Source organism: Lepidochelys olivacea (assembly GCF_965140295.1).
Source record: "Lepidochelys olivacea isolate rLepOli2 genome assembly, chromosome: 22".
In the NCBI taxonomy this organism is placed as follows: domain Eukaryota; kingdom Metazoa; phylum Chordata; order Testudines; family Cheloniidae; genus Lepidochelys; species Lepidochelys olivacea.
Window position 1 is genome coordinate 16,630,883 of NC_140432.1, and position 19,093 is coordinate 16,649,975.

The following is a 19,093-nucleotide window of genomic DNA, read 5'->3' on the forward strand; positions in this document are numbered from 1 at the left end:
TGGCAGGGTGTAGAAGCATAAATGATGACTGATATTGCTGAGATAATGTGGAATGGAGACTTAAAACCCGCCGCAGCTGCAGAATAATGGGAAGCTTAGTGAAAAGGGAGGTAATCCCATAAAGGGATAAATCTGATTACACTCCACGTGCTGCACAAGCCCTTGTCCCAAAGGAATTCCCGTTTCACCAGGGCTTCTACTAGCCACTAACGTCTCATGTAAAGTATAGGAATGAAAAAGTGAACCCCTTACACATGCACATGGGACTGCTTTTGCATATCAGCCCCTGACACCAGATGACTACTTAGGGAGCTCAAAAACCTGGTTCTCCATTATCTGTTGCCTCCTGCTGTCAGTTACACCTGTGCAAAGACAATGTAGAAGACTACCCAGTTAGAGTGGTAGTGTTCTTCACACAGTTTGCGCTTTCTTGCACTGATGTAAATGATGACACAAGGTGCAAGGGTGTGGAAAGTTGAGCCCAAGAGTGTCAGGACCATATACCAAAGTGAAATTGGCCCATTATCAAATCCAATCATTTCCTTAACTATTAGTGTAATTCACTGAAAATTACACTGGTTATTTTAACTGTCAACTAAGCTATATTTCTTTATTTTTTAAATATCTGAAAGAAAGTAATTTTTGGTTTTTAACATTTTATGAGTGAATTAATGCTGGGAATAAAAATGAGGGACTGGCAGTAGTTGCTTTGAACCAGATATACTGCAGCCTCAGGCAGGTTCAATGCAAGCTTCCTTCTAAGCTGTGCTGATACCTCTCGGTCCTGACCTGCAGTTCTTCCTGCTGTTCCAGTTCTGGGTTATACCGAGCTACTCCAAACAGAACGCTGGTTTTGTTTTGTGAACCAGTGTCAGGTAGGTGGTAGGATGAAACCCATTTGTACTTGTGATCTAAGCGAACATACGGTTGAGTGAAAGGTAAGAGTTGTGCAACTACTTCCTAAAACAACAGTGACTTGCAAAATTTTGTTTTCTTTTCTGTTTACAGCATCAACTACAGGCGTACGTGGCCTGGGTGAATTCCCAGCTGAAGAAGAAGCCAGCAATAAAGCCAGTGCAGGACCTGAGGCAGGATCTCCGAGATGGGGTCATCCTGGCCACTCTCATTGAAATTGTAGGTCAGTAACACCAAGTGGCTCTATTGCTCCTATTGGGGCTGTGGGGTGTTGCGTGGAGGAAGCTCGTCTTGGTGGGGCCCTGCTAGTGGAATGTTTGGAACTGTGTGAGGCTGGCCAGCAGGTCTCGCAGTATCGGAGCAGGGTGGTCATTTTAAGAGGAAGGAAAATTGTGGATCATAAAAGCCAATCTTCCACTGAAGTCCTTATGTGTTAGTTCAATATCACTTGCTAACCTTTGGCTACTGGCCAAGTTCCAGGCCCTTTGAGAACTGCATTCACTTTGTCACCTGACACATGCCAAAACCCGCTAGCATGGCCATGATAACTGCCACAAGAGGAGCTGAGCTGTTTTAAGGGAGCCATGAAAGGATTTCCCATATCGATGAATGGCATCAGGGACCCAGAGGGGTGTATGGGCTAAGGTGGGACTAGTATGTGTCTTCTTAACTTCATTTGAATGTATGACCCGAGTCTCATTGTTCGGTATCTCTGCCTAATGTGGACAGCCCTGCCTGGAGTTTACTTGTAGGTGTTAATGGATCAGATTCCTGTCTGTCGGAGTTAATCTCTTTGCTAAGACACAGATATTTACAAGAAAGAAATAATAGGACTGAGCAGAAATGGTTCTAGAAGCTGATGCTGTCCTTTGCTGAGACTATGCTATGCAGTGCAGTGTATCTGCACAGAAGGGACATGTGCTGACTCAAGAAGATACAAGGAATAATGAATTATCCACAGAAAGCACCTTCACAGACAGTGCTACGGATTTATTTTGCCATTAGACACCTCATGAGCAGGGAGAAGTCACACATATGGCTCCCTTATTCTTCCCAACATAACAGCTGCTGAATCCTACATTCCTTGCACCTGTAACCGTTCCAGTGCCAGTCAGCACCAAGCAGGTCCATTCCTCTCTATAATTAGGCTGTTTGATTTTCCCAGCCGGTGAGAAGCTGAATGGCATTGAGGTCAGTCCCACCAGCCAGCAGGAAATGAGAGAAAATGTAGAGAAAGTCCTGCAATTCGTGGCATCAAAAAAGATACGTATGCACCAAACTTCAGCGAAAGGTAAGTGCTCCCCAATGACAGTGTCACCATGATCCTTAGCTATATATGTGAGAACTGGATGCTTTGTTGTTTTGCGTCCTACAGATAATTTATTTCCAGGCCAGTTTCTCTTGTTGCTACAGCCCAGTAACATGTTTAGTTTTCAGTTGAATGGCACTAAATTCTTGGTTGCTTTGGTAACAGTACCAAACAGGAGCAGCTAGCAGTCCAGGGCAAGAAATACATAATAGTATTAACAAAAAGAAAAGGAGTACTTGTGGTACCTTAGAGACTAACAAATTTATTTGAACATTAGCTTTCGTGAGCTACAGCTCACTTCATCGGAATGCATCTGATGCAGTGAGCTGTAGCTCACGAAAGCTTATGCTCCAATAAATTTGTTAGTCTCTAAGGTGCCACAAGTACTCCTTTTCTTTTTGCAAATACAGACTAACACGGCTGCTACTCTGAAACCTGTCATAATAGTATTTAAGAAGAAGAAGAAATGCCCCCTCTCCTCTGAGTGGTCAGAGGACCAAACAAGTGGTATAATTGAGAACACAGACGTGGAAACCTTAATTGAATGGACATAAATAAATTGTTATTGGGCTGTTGCCTTCTGTGGTGGGAACAAGATAATTCCAGACCACTGGAAATCAGTGGTATTGTTTCCCATGCTTGGCAAACTCTGTTTGCCAGCATTTCCTGTCATAAGAGGAACAGAACATGTGGTGGGAAAGAGACACAAGGAGCAAAAACATGCACTTTCTGCCTCTTACTGTGGCATCATTTAGTCACAGACAGCACATGGTTGGAGGAAAACAGTCCCCTATTCTTGCTGGTTGTTGAGTGTACTGTTTGCTCCTCCTGGGGCACTGGGTGAGATGCAGTGCCCAGTGACTCAAACTGGAATCGTGGAGCATCTGACCTTTCCTGTTGTTATCAGGAGGAGAAGAGCACAGCCCTGGGGGTTACAAGCCTCAGCTGGGTAGCCTTTGTGTATTCAGAGTACACAGTAAGTGCTCCATGCCAGCAGCATGGCTACCAGCAGACTGGAGTCTGTGCTATTTTTTCCCATTCAGTGAGGCATTACATGCCAGTTCGCCCCATTTCACTGACTCTATAAGCTGTTGCTAATACTGATAAAACCTTGTCTATACACACTGTAAACAAATATATCAACAGGCCCAGCCCAGGCAGGTCTCTCGAGGCCGCTTAACTCAGTGATCTGAATTTGCTTTCTTGTATCCAGGTTGGTAGCAGGGAAGTAAAGCATGAGCATCCAGAGTTTGGTAGGGCACAAATGAGAGCAGAGTAAGCTCTAAAGATTGAAATCCAGGGCTGGTGGTCCGCATCCCTTCTGGTTTTCCTAGAAAAAATGTCACATCCCATGTCTGGCCTGTTCTAGTCTCCTTTGGCCATTCTCGGTGACAGGACTTTGTTGAGAGCTTTGTGTAAGGGCTCTGAAGTTGGACATGTTATGAAGCAATCAGAGGAATGTAGGGCAGGAGGGGACATCAAGAGGTCATTTAGTCCATCCCCCCCAGATTGAGGCAGGATTAACATATCAAAGCTACTGTGCAGAGTAAGGTATGGGCGCAGGACTCTGGGACACAGGAACCCCTGAGTTCTAATCATAGCTCTGACACTGACTCGCTCTGTGACTTTGGGCAAGTCATTTCCCCTCTCTGCCTCAGAGCCTCTGTGAGTGACATTGATTAATTACCTTTATGATCTATTTTAACAGAATGTTTATTTTGGCTCCATCCCATCCTCCAAAAGTAAAATTTAACCACACTTCAGGCATCCAGTCCCTCCCCAAAAGTCTGGGGCTGGGATTTTCAAAGCTGCCTACAGGATTGGATGCCCAGTTCCCATTAGACTTAATGGCCACTGCGTGTCCAAATCCATTGGGTGGCTTAGAAAAATCCCTCTACCGCCCCAGAAAAAGAATGGATGGTCTTTGGAGCGAGCCCTGAAGGTCATCAGATTTGGTCTGTTTTGTACACTGAGGTAAAGTGCATAGTGATGAGGATTGATTAGTTAATGATTACTAGATGTTATTGTTGCAGAAATCCATTCTTGCTCAGCGCCCTCCTCTTTCCTATTAAAAATGTGAATGCAAATTCCATGGGCCAGTTGGAGTCATCACTGGGACAGTGGTGATTTCAGTGACTGTGACACCTTTGTAGTGATCTTTCAGTAACACTGTCACACATAGGCTGGACTATTTGTTGAAAATAATCCCATACAGAAGTCCCAAATATGCCCAAAGCAGATAAAATTCTGTCCTGTAGGTGGCAGTGACTGATTTTACTTCAGGCTGCTTCATACAAAACAAATTCTGTGGAGCACTGGAATGATAACTCATTCCTAATGACAGGTTTCAGAGTAGCAGCCGTGTTAGTCTGTATCCGCAAAAAAAAAAGGAGTACTTGTGGTGCCTTAGAGACTAACAAATTTATTTGAGCATAAGCTTTCGTGAGCTACAGCTCACTGCATCCGATGAAGTTAGCTGTAGCTCACGAAAGCTTGTGCTCAAATAAATTTGTTAGTCTCTAAGGTGCCACAAGTACTCCTTTTCAGTCCTAATTGTTCAGTCCCTTTCTTTTGAAATGCTCCTGTTGAGTTTAATTACATTCACACATGTTGGTCAGACAAGAACCTGCTGAGCCCCATTGCCCTGAGGTTTGATTGTATTTTGCAGATATCGTTGATGGGAACCTGAAATCCATCATGAGGCTGATCCTTGCCTTAGCTGCTCATTTTAAACCTGGCTCGGGTAGAACAGCCATTCAAAGACCAGCCAGCACGGTGGGGAAGAGCCTTTCGGCATCATCAGCCAGTCACAGGCCTCATTCAGCGGCCGCAGTGGCCCAGGGTGCCGTGGCTGCTCTGGCAGATGTTCGTCAGGATGTCTCACGCTCAGGACGTGATGTTTTCCGGCACAGACAGAGGTACTGGGTACTCCTATCTAGTCTCATTGGAATGAGTGTGAATGTTGGTGCTAAGTCTTAGTCCTCGGGGCAGGTAAAGGGGGCATCTCCCTACAGGACAGATAAAGAGGTGTCTGCCTCTCTATTATGAATTCATACATTGCTTGTTGACCTGAACCCAGGCCACCTTTTGCTGTAATCTTATTGGAGCTCACAAACAGTCTACGGTAGGACTGCATTAGCACCTGGATGGGATACCTCTATGGCTATGTCTTCACTGACAAAAAGGTGTGTTTTTACCATGGGATAACTAACGTGCGTGTAAAAACAGTGGAGGTAAGGCACTGTAGTTTTACCATAAGGGAAGCCACGTGAGGCCAGCCACGGACAGGTGGTACAGTGCTGACCTCGCCTAGCCACCTTGCAGTAAACACGACAGTGCCTTGCCTTCACCTAGGATTGTACAGCACGATAACTAGCACACATTTATTATCTCGCTTTGAAAGAAAAGAAAAGAAAACACCTTTGACAAAGGGCATGGCTACACTGGAAACTTCAAAGCACTGTCATGGGAGCACTCCCTCGGCAGCGCTTTGAAGTGCGAGTGCGGTCGTGCGTGAGCGCTGGGAGAGAGCTCTCCCAGTGCTCCTGGTAATCCGCCTCCACGAGGGGATTAGCTCCGAGCACTTGGAGTGCAGATCCCAGCGCTGGGAGCCTGTTTACACTAGCGCTTTAAAGCGCTCTGACTTGCTGCGCTCAGGGGGGGTGATTTTTCACACCCCTGAGCCAGCAAGTTAGAGCGGTATAAAATGTAAGTGTAGCCAAGCCCAAAGCCTAAGAGCTCTGCTACATCCTTCCCTTTGCATCAGTACTGAGCACAATGCCGCTGCATGGCAAAAGGAGGTGCTGTGGCTTCTGGAGGTGCTGTCTTTCAAGTGAGACATAAAACCAAGGCACTGACCATTTGTGGAATTTAGAGATTCTGGGCGCACTTTTTGTAAAAGTCAGGGTGCTAACCCTGTTGTCCAATTCCATTATGCCTCCCTACATTCCTGTTGCCGTCTCACATTATGCCAAGCAGTGGAAATTGTTGTAATGTTGCTGAGTGCTGTTTATCAGCTGCTGTGTCCTACAGTGCTATAGGGTTTGGCGTTTTATTATTCTTCTGAAGGACTTGGGCAAGTGTTCCTCTTTAGGATGGTCAGCCCTTGTAGTACTAGCAGAAGCTAGCCTTTTCCCCATTCCCTTCTTCCCTTCTCTCTCCAAAGCTCTGCTGCTACACATAGGAGTTTGGAAGCATTTAACAGGTAACACACTGTTCCCCTCCCCTGCCATATCACAGGTAGATGGGAAAGGGTTTCCTGTCTCACACTTTCTAGAGCAGAAATTAGATTTTCTCATTCATAAGAGGCCCGTAGGATTGCTGCCTTCTCCTCCTTCCCTTTATTTCATCAGCCCCCATTCTGCCCTTCCTGTCCCCCAAGAATGTATATCATTACGTTCAGATAATAAATTTAAAAAAAAATCACAAGGATTTCTGCTCCTGCTCTGTGAAGCTGTTATTCATTATGTCATTTTTATCTTCAGAAACAGCAGCATAGACGAAGAGATTGAGAATCCTTACTGGAGTGTCCGAGAACTGGTGCAGCAGTATGAGGGACAGCAGAGCGTGCCCTCAGAGTCTTGCTCCTCCAGGTAACAGACATGCCCACTGCAGAGATGTGTCCCCTCACAGCCTGGCAGAGTCTGTCTCCTGCCCACCCCACATCTGGCCTCCTTGCAGCACAGCCCCCTGCCTACCCTATAGATGTGCTCCCCTCACAGCCCAGTCTCTGACTAGTTTTAGGAATAAGAAAAATTTCATACACTGAGATTTCCCAGTTGAGCTGGAACATGAAACACCAGCTATCAGTGAGTGACATTTCATTGACTCCCTTGATCTTGCAGACTCTCCCACAGGTAAGATTTGTCTCATCCACGAGACAGTATGGCGAGGTGGTGTGAGCACAAGGCTAGGAGGTGGGAACTCCTGAACTGTAATTCTGGCTCAGTGAGAACAGAGGGAATAGGAGTAGGAAACATCAAACCAGACGGTTTGCTGGGAGATTGAGAGAAGCTGAGAGGATGAATCACAATGGTTCCTTCGGGGCTTGGAATCTATGACTCTGTGAATGAGACTGAGGTTATCGCTACAATACAGTTTACATTGGAGTTATGATGCTTAGGGGTTTGAATAAGTCACCCCCCAAGTGATGTAAATGATGTCAACCTCCGCGCCGGCATAGATCGCGCGGGAGAGCTTCTCTGCCGACATAGCCACCACTTCTCGCGGCGGATGGAGTAATTCAGTGGATGGGAGAGCTCGCTCCCCTCGGCATAGTGTTGCTGCAGCAGAGCAGCTGCGCGGCTGTAAGCTCTGTAGTGAAGCCACTGCTTGAGAGTAGTGGAGGAGCAGAATGATCCCAAGGCTGAAGAGACGGGAACTCTGCTCCAGCAAATGACCGAGGAGCCATCCAGGCCTGTGAGGGAAGAAGGGGACACAGCAACCAGTGCAAGAGGAATGGATATTCTACAAGCTGATACCATCTATTCCTGGGGGAATTCTGCACCACTGCATGTGCACAGAATTCGTGTCCCCCACAGGTTTCTTTGCTTCCCTGCAGAAAAGTGACTTTCTGACAGGGAAGCAAAGGGAAGCTGCAAGAGCAGTCATGCACCCCTCCCTAGCAGCGCAGGTACATCGTTTCAGGCACCTGGAGCAGTCAGCGGAGAGGTAAATCACCACAGGGCTGGGGATATCCCAGCCGGTGGCTCCTACCTTCTGCCAGGATCAGCTGCTAGTCCTGGCTGAGCTGGAGGCGGGAAAGGATGGGGTTTCCTCTTCCCCTGGAAGGAGTGGCTGGGGCTGTGTCAGACCCCCAGAAACCTCCCCCAGCTGCAGGAAGCTCAGCATCCTCCCCTGTTTCCTGCCCCTATCACTCCTCAGCCGTGGCAGGAGGGGTCACTGTACGAGGAGCTGCTCCCCTATACGCCCAGTTCCCATGCATCCAGACCTCCCATATCCAGACTCCCCCGCCAAACCTCACCCCGTACACCCAGAACCCCCCTCCATACCTGAACCCCATCCCACTGAACCTCAACCCCTGCATCCGGAGCCCCCCTGCAACCAAACCCCCTGCCTCCAGACCCCCACCTCTGCACCCAAACAACCCCGCACTAAGCTCCCTGCACTAAAACCCCCACCCTGATGAGTCCCACCCTCCTGTGTCCCCCTGAGCTCCCACATCCAAACCCCCACCCCACTGATCCCCAACTAAGTTCACCCAGACCCCCCTGAAGTCCCACTCCCCCAGCACTCAGACCCTCTGGCTGAGCCCCAACCACCTTCACCTGGAAGCCTCTAGATCCTGCCTGGTTGAGCCTACCTACCCCACACCAGGCCCATCTGACATAGAGGGGCAGGGCCTCAGGGTATTTCTGGGGCAGGCCCAGCCCTTGTGCTGTGTCAGGGTTGAGTGCAGCCTCACCATTGAGTCCATGTCCCAGGCGAGGGGAGGGGCCGCAGGGTGATGTCCCACCTTCATGCAGCCAGTGGCCTATGCTCCCACTGCCATGCTGGAGCCTCCGCATTTATTTATTGACAAATAAAACTTGCAGAATTTTGCACAATTTTAAAATATTATGTGCAGAATTTTTTATTTTTGCCGCAGAATTTCCTCAGGAGTAATTTGTGTAAGAGACATGAAGGAGAAATGAGCTGAGACTTCCAAACCAAGCAAGCCTGATGCCCTACACCCAGACCTCAGGGCAGGGGAAGTGGGGATTTCAGCAGCAGGCTCAGTTTCAGGAATGTGTTATTTTGTGATTCAGACCCAGAGTCTCTGAAGTGGACGCCGCAGCTGTTCCCACTGTTGTTGTGCCCTCATCCATCACCTTTAACTGCTTTTAGCTGTATAGTTATTTCATTATCCAGCCATCCCCCAACTCCCATGGACCTTCATGTTCAATCAAGTTCAGTGTTTAACTGATTTCTGAAAAATCCCCTGTATCCTGCTGTAGAACATTAAAGTCAGCGTTTACCCCCATCTATACAGCAGGAGTTTTTGCCATTGAAAGTGGGACTTGGATCTTGAGAAATACACCCTTCCTGCTATACCTGCAGCTTTGGCTGGGGACTCGCTAGATCTCACGAGCTAAGCAAAGTTGAGCTGAGGCAACACTTGACTGAGAGGTCTCTAAGGAAAGGGGTTTTGCAGGAAGTGGTATTGGTTAGAACTACAACATGTTTTACCTGGGGCTGAACACACATGAAGGCTGAAGTGTGTGCCACTCACAGAAGTGAGCCTCAGCAGCAAGTGCTGGGAGAACACATCCCTTTGGTTCCTCACATGCTCCACTGACTCCCAGTTGCTCCAGAGCAGATGTCAAAGCCCTAGTCCTAGTCTATGGAGCCCTTAATAGAATGGGACCTGGCTGTGTCAGAGACCCACTCATCCGTAGGCCAGGACCTTCTATGGCAGCTACACTGCACAGAGACAAGGTAGCCAATGAGGAGCTGTACTTTGCAAAGTGCTTTGGTTTTTTTCACAGTTCACCAAGTGTAAGATGATATTTATTATTATTGCTGACAGAAAGTGATGTCACTGAGTAGCTTGTATATTATATAAAACCAGCAAATATTTTCCTGAACAATCTCTATGATCATAAGAGGGAATTTTACAGAACTGAAGATAAAACCATAAAATTAATTGTGCTGCTTTTGAACTAAAATCATTACTTTGTTAATAAAATGTTTGTTTGGAACTTTTGAAATTATGTTGGAATAGAATAACAGGGGGTGCTATGGATCACTACTGAGGTGCATCAGCTGATCTACTTGGGGTCCCGTGGCTGGAATAGCAGGTGCTGCTGTGCATCAAGTTTGGGGTGCGACTGATCTGTTTGGAGGGGCCAGGGCTGGAATGGCAGAGGGTGCTGTGGATCAGGTTTGGGGTGCATTGGCTAATCTTTTTTTGGGGCAGAGCTGGAATGGCAGGGGTTGCTGTGGATCAGGTTTGGGGTGCATTGGCTGATCTTTTTCGGGGGCAGAGCTGGAATGGCAGGGGGTGCTGTGGACCAGGTTTGGGGTGCATTGGCTGATGGGGGGCAGGGCTGGAATGGTAGAGTGTATATCAGTTCAGCATTGAGCGGCATTGGCACAGTCCGTACCTCCGAAAGTAAGACTCTTCTCATTGGTTACTGTCTTTAATAATCACTTTTCTCTGGTTGAGTTAAAGATCTCTAAACTGCCCAGCACTCTTTTGGGTTCTGTTTTCTCCGTCTTGCTCCCTCCTTGCTGTGCAGTTGGATCAGTGGCAGAGGGAGCCCAAAGATTTTACGTTACCTGGTGTGTATATTTCCTAGAGTTCTACTAATCATGCACTACTGGGATGCAGACAGAGTTACTGACAGCTCCACAGGAAATGATCAGAGACTGTATCAAGCTGGAGCTAAAATGCTTTTTAATTGAAGCTGGGAATGTGCTCTGATGTGTAATTAGATTTCAGTCATAACGTCTTGAGAATGGAATATTCTTTGTCCATTACTGTGGATTTGTTCCCTGGCTTTGTACATTCAAAGACATTGGACAGAGACTGTGCTATGTGCATCAGCATTGAGAAACAAGAGACAGGCTGAGAGGGAGTTAGGGGGCAGGGTTCTGTCAGTGTTGTCAAAGGATAAAACCACATAGCTTTTGAGGGCTGCAAAGGAGAGCAAACATGGAAATACTATTGAGTTTTGCATGCAAGGGCCCCCTGGGGAACGGATCCAGGCTGAGGGCTGTTTTGTGTATCCTCCAGCAGTGCCAGAAATAGAACTTGTTCTATGTGTTCAAGAGGGGGGGAGCAGATTATGGCTATTGTAGAAAAGGGCATCTGATGCCGCTAGCCAAAGGCACAGCGATTGCAGACACAGAGGTTGGCTGTTTAATTGCAACAGTAACTGCCAAGTGAGGAAGGATTTATTCCTATCAAGCCTCATCAGAAGTCGGGAGGATGTTGTTCCTGTGATAAGACACCAGGCAGAGGCTAGTGCCTTAGGAGAGAAAAATTGACAGTAGCCAAACTTTGTATGTTTCATTTAGAATTGCAGATCTATGAGAAAAGGGTGTTAGATAATAGGCATGGTGCAGACTTAGCTATGTGTGAACATTTAGTAGGAAGTTTCATGTTGGCCTGGTATTGTTGCGGGTTTATGAATCACCTCAAGAGATATTAGTATTCTGTTACTGGAGCTCGGGGCCCTACTGTCATGAGTCTTGACTCTTATGACCCATTTCTGCCTTTTCTGATTCTCTCAGGTCCTGCATCCCACCTGAGGCAGGGGGCAAGTCCCCTGTTCTGCTCCTTCACCCAGTAAGCTACCACCATGAGGGATTGTGTGTGTCCATGAAGGATTTTGCATTGCTTAATTTACATGAGGGTTTCTAGGAGCCATCACATATGCCCTAGAACCCAGTGGGGCTGTTTGATTTAAAAAAAAAAAGAGAGATGGAATAGAGAACCTGTTAAACTCATTAGCAATTAATCCCCACATTGAGGAGCCCACAACGAGGAGCAAGGGATGTACTTGTTACCCCTACCTCTTGGCCATCCTCCCATATACATCTTCCCCCTTGGCCCCTCCTCCCAATTCACCCTCCTGCTCCTTACGGTCACTTAAGATGATACCCTTCCTCACAACTCTGTGAATAGTCTTGTTAACTTCAGTAGGACTTCACATGGAGTAAGGTGCTACTCAGTGTGAATCTGCCATGTGGCCTATAGTCAGGATTCTATTTTGTTGAGAATAAGCTCTGCCTGCATTCATTCCCGAGCAAATTTGAGTATAGGCAGCATTATCTAGAACATGGAGACTGGTTGTCAGGATTCCTGGGTTCTCTTTTGGGTCTGGAAGGGTATGTGGTCAACTAGTTAAATCTGGGGACTGAGCCTCATGAGATCAGAATTCTTTTTCTGCCTGTGACACTGACTCACTGTGTGACCTTGGACAACTCATTTCGCCTCTTCATGTCCATTTCCCCATCTCTAAACAAGAGAATGATTCTGACTTGCCTCACAAGGGGTGTGTGGCTGAACTCATCCATGTTTGTAAAGCACTTTGAGATCCTCAAGGGGAAGGTGTTAGAGACAGGCAGAACATTATTGTTGTTATCAGTCTGTCTTCCTTGTACTCATTCTGACACTGAATGTCACCCCATCTCATCTTATTGCTCTGTGACATGCTGCATATTTATACCCTGGGGCTCTTCATTGTCAGTCTCTTTAGTTTTAAAATAAATTATTTTGAAAAATGTGAGCAATCTCAGAAGAAGCAAGGAGAAGCCTGCATTCCTGACTGCAGGTGACATCTCCTGGGATGTGGTGGCACCAGTCTCCTGGATGGAAACTCCAGAGGAAAATAAGATGCTCGCTTTCTCTTCCCTATTTGGAGAAGGGACTAAGCCAGTTGGAGCATGGGATCCCCAGAGTTGCCTGGCAAGAGCAAACCACATTTCTTATTAGCGAACTGACTATATTTTTGTAATCACAACATTACCCCCTCCCATCCCATTGCACAATTCCAGTGCAGTGTCCCAGCCTAATACCGGCACATTTCTGGATTTCATAGAATCATAAACTTTAAGGTCAGAAGGGACCATTATGATCATCTAGTCTGACCTCCTGCACAATGTAGGCCACGGAATCTCACCCACCAACTCCTGTAACAACCCCCTAACTTATGTCTGAGCTATTGAAGTCCTCAAATTGTGGTTTAAAGACTTCAAGGTGCAGAGAATCCTCCAACAAGTGACCCATGCCCCACGCTGCAGAGGAAGGCGAAAACTGCCCAGGGCCTCTGCCAATCTGCCCTGGGGAAAAATTCCTTCCCAACCCCAAATATGGCAATCAGCTAAACCCTGAACATGTGGGCAAGACTCACCAGACAGACACCCAGGAAAGAATTCTCTGTAGTAACTCAGATCCCACCCCATCTAACATCCTATCACAGGCCATTGGGCTATCTACCGCTAGTAGTCGAAGATCAATTAATTGCCAAAATTAGGCTATCCCATCATATCATCTACTCCATAAACTTATCAAGCTTTGTCTTGAAGCCAGATATGTAATTTGCCCCCACTGCTTCCCTTGGGAAGGCTATTCCAGAACTTCATTCCTCTGATGGTTAGAAACCTTTGTCTAATTTCAAGTCTAAACTTCCTGGTGGCCAGTTTATATCCATTTGTTCTTGTGTCCACATTGGTACTGAGCTTAAGTAATTCCTCCCCCTCTCCGGTATTTATCCCTCTGATATATTTATAGAGCGCAATCCTATCTCCCCTCAACCTTCTTTTAGTTAGGCTAAACAAGCCAAGCTCCTTGAGTCTCCTTTCATAAGACAAGTTTTCCATTCCTCAGATCATCCTAGTAGCCCTTCTCTGTACCTGTTCCAGTTTGAATTCATCCTTCTTAAACATGGGAGACCAGAACTGCACACAATATTCCAGATGAGGTCTCACCGGTGCCTTGTATAACAGTCCTAACACCTCCTTATCTCTACTGGAAATACCTTGCTTGATGCATCCCAAGACCGCATTAGCTTTTTTGATGGCCATATCACATTGGCGGCTCATAGTCATCCCCTGATCGACCAGTACTCCGAGGTCCTTCTCCTCCTCTGTTACTTCCAAGTAATGCATTCCCAGTTTATAACAGAAATTCTTGTTATTAATCCCTAAATGCATGACCTTGCACTTTTCACTGTTAAATTTCATCCTATTACTATTACTCCAGTTTACAAGGTCATCCAGATCTTCCTGTATGATATCCTGGTCCTTCTCTGTATTGGCAATACCTCCCAGCTTTGTGTCATCCACAAACTTTATTAGCACATTTATTTGCTATGGGGCACACACATGTTCTTGATATCAGAATTTCCAGGAAGGAATGTTCTGATAAGAAGAGACAACAGAAATTATTCATGGGAAACTTGCCAAAATGCTTCCCTTCCCTTTCCCACCCCTCTCCTTCCCTCCCCCCAACCTTCCCTCCCCCACCCTGAGCTAGACATCTTCTCAGAGAATAGACTCTGCGTTGCACAGTGTGACAGCCAGAGGGAGAGGGAGCTGGAGATAGCGAGGAAGGAAGCTACTCATAGGACTGGGAAACGCTGCACACTGCTTAGAGGCTGGTGGAGCAAAGAACCTACTCTTAACAGAGCACTTTTCCCTCACTGAATCCTGGGTCTCTGTAGCAGGAGCTGTATAGCTGAAGTAGGCACAATGGGATGAGAAACGCAACTTGCAATCCAGACCGAGATTCTCGTGATGAAAACAACCAGGGCATATGGTGGACCAAAATGCAGCAGCAGAATCAAAACCTGGACTGCAGAATACTCTGACTCTGTAATCAAATCTGTGTCTGTGTGGGCTGCCGATTTATCACTAAACATCTCCTTGCAAAGACCCTGAACCTTTTTGCTGTGAGTCTCTCGGCTCACGCGGGGGAGTCCGACCGGCAAATATTTCTTCATTAGTTTGACAGGAATTGGCATCCCCGGCACCGAATTCCAAGCCTGTGAATGGACAAGGCATGTCTGCAGCCAGGACCTGCGGATTCCTGAGGCTCCACGGGAAACCGACTCTGTGAGGCGAAAGGTTAAAGTGGGATCATGGGAGGGAAGCAGGTCAAATGGTGAGCGATTGTTGTCATTGTCATTTGGAACAGCAGGGTCGGGGTGTTTATTAAAATCTCCAGGGAATTCAGGCTTGTTACTGAAACTGTTTCCCTAAGCCCTGATTGCGTGCAAGACCCCAAAGCATTGACAATCCAGGAATTCAACTAGGCAAGGATTTTAGCTAAGAAACCAAGCAATGCTAGAAGGAATAATGCAGAGTGTTTTCCTGTGACATAAATCCTGCCTCAATTGATTTAATTTCCCAGCACTCATTTCTGCGTGCTTCAGTGATGAATAGTTATGTATCCTTTTAAATAAGAAATCAAATTTGAATGCGTCTTTGGATATCTCTCACTCGAATAATTTTGGGAATTGATATGAAAAACCATGGGAATTTGGCCAGCTTTAACCAGTTGGCAGAATGATAAATAGGGGTGACCTTTGGCCTGTGCTGCTGCTTCAGGAGCAATCTCCGTGCATGTAAATGTGTTCCTGCTCAAATGGCCATGTTTCTCTCATGTGCAGGGAAACTGCCTGGAGATGGAGCTGTGTCTGTAAGAAAACCTAAAGGATTCTATTAAAATCCTGTTGTAGATGTGGTGTGAAATATCTGATCCTGTCTCAGTTGCGTTAACCCCCAAATCTATCACAAAACATTCACTTTGGGCAGGGGATCTAGTTCTGAAAAGAGCAGATTGGGGAGAAATGTTACTTTCCTGTGCTGTGTCCTGCTCACTGCCACATGGCCTACACGTCCCATATCCTGCACCTCCCTAGAGCACCCTCTGCCACATGTGCCTTTTCCCTTCTGGTCCTCTAGATTGATCTTTCCCCTGTATGCCTAGGTAGCCTTCTTCATGTGTACCAAATGTTGATTTTGTTTTCTTGGCCTGCTTCCTAATGGTGTTACTGCTTGTGGGGGGGACAAACCACAAATACACCTCTCAATGATCATATAGGCTGATGGCTCCCCAGGGGTCTGAGGTGAACATGCGCAGAGGGAACGTTAGTGTCTGCACCTTAAAGGAAGGCAAATCCCATGCAATATTCCTGGGCGGGTAGGTCAGTCAGTCTGTCTGTATGATTTTCTGAGTATCTGCACTGATTTAAAGTTTGATCATTTGTCTTTAATAATTGATTATTTCCTCAGAACACAAACAACCCATTGCTGGGCCCCTGGGCAATGATTTCAGTTTTAAACACCATCTGTTAGGGAGCACTGCATTGGGATTCAAACTTTCTTTAAGGTAAATCTTTGGGCACACCCAACAACCTTTAGCAAATCTGCACGCTGTGGGTATGTCTATACTGCAAAATAAAACCTGCACTGCCTAGTCTCAGAGCCTGGGTCAATTGATTTGGGCTTGCAGGGCTCAGGCTGTGGGGCTAAAAATAGCACTGGGCCCTGGACTCTGAAACCTGGTGAGGGTCTTGGAGTCCAGGCTCCAGCCCGAGCGGGAATGTCTACACTGCAATTTTTAGCCCTGCAGCTGAACCCCGTGAGCCTGAGTCAATTAATCTGGGCTCTGAGGGTACAGCTCCACTGTGATAAAAGACCGTAGCACAGAGCCATGGTTGGCCCAGGTCAGCTGACTTAGTTTCACGGGGCTTGGGCTGCAGAGCTATAAAATTACAGTGTAGATATTGGTGCTTGGGCTGGAACCCTGGCTCTGGGAACCCAGGTGTGGGGAGGGTCCCAGAGCAAGGGCTCCAGCCCGACCCTGACTGTCTACACTGCAGTTTTATAACCCTGCAGCCCAAATGCCACAAGCTTGAGTCAGCCGACTTGCTCCAGCTGCAGGTCTTTTATTGCAGTGTGGCTATACCCGAGGCTGTGGGTGTTCCTTTGCAGTGTAGACATACACTGTATGAGCAACAGGGTCTGAGCAAACACTGCTGCTACTTTTTGTATCTAGTCCAGAATGGTTACACTCTCTTCTCTTAGTGACTCACACTCATTTGTTCTTTTACTGCAGTGGAAGCTGACTTAGTTGAATCATTTAAAACTAGATTAGTCAAAGGCCTGGAAAATAGACTAGGAACAATCTCTTGTGGGTGGCTCCCGGGAGTGGACTAGATGGAAGCTGCTAAAAGGTCATTTCCTCTCTAATTTCTAAAATTCTCTGATTTTATTAGAGAGATGTGTATGTTCCTGAGCTGGGGGACCTATATCAGAAGTGCTGGGAAGATTGGGAAGGCAAGCTGTAGAAGTGCATTTTATTTCTCTAAATCTATTCTGTTACTTTCATCATGTTTTCTTTTTATTCTCTCTGGCTTTTGTGTCTGTCTTGAGGAGAATGAAACATTAACTCCTCCTTGCACTTGCAAGGATTAGTTCCTGGAGACTTTGGGGGCACATTAAATGGATCACTGAGCTTTGGATGCCTTTGCTGTTGTCCCGGTGATGGATTTGGGAAGAATGTCTGAAAGAGCTTGAGAGTCTGCACCTCACAACCAGCTGAGATTGTTGTAGAAATACATAGCTGCTTTCAAGAAGCTTTCTTATTTAAAGCAAGATCATGTGTTGGTGTCTCTGTGTTCTCGAGGGCTCCTTAGCATGCGAGTTCTAGGTTAGTTCCCCATATAGTAATTGTCCCTTTAAATAGGTGAGAAACCAAGAGAGCTGGGATACTGTGAATGACTTTTGGTAGCAGTTTGCAACTGTAGGCTAAGCCTTGCAATACATTATGTTGTAAGCAGAACTGCAGACTGAAGGATAGTCTAGAATTAGCTCCTTGACTTTGGGATCTGTGTTAATCCTGCGGTGGTTGTCTCTCCTATTTACATCTTTTTAAGCTACAGGAAAAGTGAAAAGACTAATTACTTCTGCAGCACTTCAGTCAGCTACTGGCCTGAAAAGTTACAGGCACTGTCTGGCCTGCTAATGAATTCATTGGCATGTGGGCAGCGCTCAGTGTAACCAGACTTCTTGCATATTCGCTTTTTATTTTAGACAGAGATGAAGCTGCTCTTTTCCCCCTGCTGTGTTTGCAGCTCACACTGGAAATAATTGTATCTCCTCTTCTCCTCTGCAGTCTCACATCACCCAGTCCCATACACAGCACAAAGAGCGAGTCCATTGCAACCCAGTCGGAGGAGAAAGCAGGCTTTGTGATCATCCGAGCTGAAGAAACAGAAACCAAAACAGGTAGAGCACAGATGATGTATTTCATCTTTCCCACTACGAGGATTTCCCATGTGAGAGCTATGGCAGAGACTTGCTGGATGGATTCCCAGAGACCATATGAGTGTAGAATTTTGTGAGCTGGTACATCAGTTCGTAGAAAATTAAATCCCCGAACTCACTGTTTAGTAGTGCTAAGGTTGTGCCATTGTTTGGCAAAGTCCAGGAGACTCACTAGCATGCTTTGAAAATGAAAAGCCTTGGAGAATGGATGGAGTTCAGTGTCATTTATTAGTTACAGAATAGGGTGGAAGCTTTGTCCTTACTTTAAGCTGTTGTGAAGGAAAGTCCCGTCTCACAGAAAGATTTAATCTGTTTGAACTTTGAGGCTGGAGCTGAGCCTGTGTAGTGGGGTTCTGGATTTATGCTACAGGTGCACAAAACCACCTGATTCACTTGCAGTGGCACTTTGCAGGGCTGGGGATTATTGCCTGGTTTTACTGGCACATCACTTACTTTTTACTAGGACCCCTCCCCACCCCTCCCACCGGTGACCCTGATTTTTGTTTCATTTCAAGTGAGCAAAAGGAATTAGCCAAAATGTCCTGCTGCTGGGTTAGTTCCTGTTTAAAATTTATTAACAGTCCACAGAGTGCAAAGGAAAGGGTTTTGATGAAGTTTCTGACATCATTTTCCTCTCAGGAACATAGTGTAGAAACAGTGCTTTCAGATCAGCTTCCATCCCCTGGCTGAGTGACAGGGAATCGCTCTAGGAATTGCTTTGTCACCCCAGCCAATGAAGCCCCCTCTTTACTATTCTTTAGTCTACAATATTTGATTGTAAAATATTTTTGAGGTTGAAATATTTGGTGGGCTGTAATATTTCACTAGTGTTTTCAACATCAGCGTGCCCATCTACCTTTTGCACAGGGGAATATCTTTGTCACTTGGCTAGAGACTGTAGCTGCCTGCAAGGATCAGTCACACCTCTGGTTAATTGTGTGATGTGCCCCACTAGGATGTTTATCCCCAAGTTTAGCATCACACCTTGGGTACAATGTCTAAATCCCTGCAGACTCCAGAGCTGTGGCATTAGCCAGCCAGACCGTCTTGTCTTATGGAGATTACAAAAGGTTTCAGGGTTTATAAAAT

General features: G+C 46.4%; 1 protein-coding gene across 5 annotated transcripts in view; it reads left to right on the top strand.

Moving 5' to 3' along the window:
* Window positions 1-19,093, top strand: part of DIXDC1 (DIX domain containing 1) — a 71,749-nt gene that overhangs the window by 29,640 nt on the left and 23,016 nt on the right. For 3 of the 5 annotated variants that reach the window (XR_014709248.1, XM_084611750.1, XM_084611749.1), the window contains 5 exons: window positions 1,009-1,138; window positions 2,081-2,206; window positions 4,893-5,142; window positions 6,709-6,816; window positions 17,853-17,965. Coding sequence is in view for 4 of the 5 variants with exons in the window: in XM_084611750.1 (XP_084467876.1) it covers window positions 1,009-1,138; window positions 2,081-2,206; window positions 4,893-5,142; window positions 6,709-6,816; window positions 17,853-17,965 (727 nt within the window). In the remaining variant the exon portion in view is untranslated. Of the gene's footprint in view, window positions 1-1,008; window positions 1,139-2,080; window positions 2,207-4,892; window positions 5,143-6,708; window positions 6,817-14,255; window positions 14,835-17,852; window positions 17,966-19,093 lie in introns of those variants that run through there. The other 2 variants (XM_084611751.1, XM_084611752.1) reach the window with 2 other exon arrangements.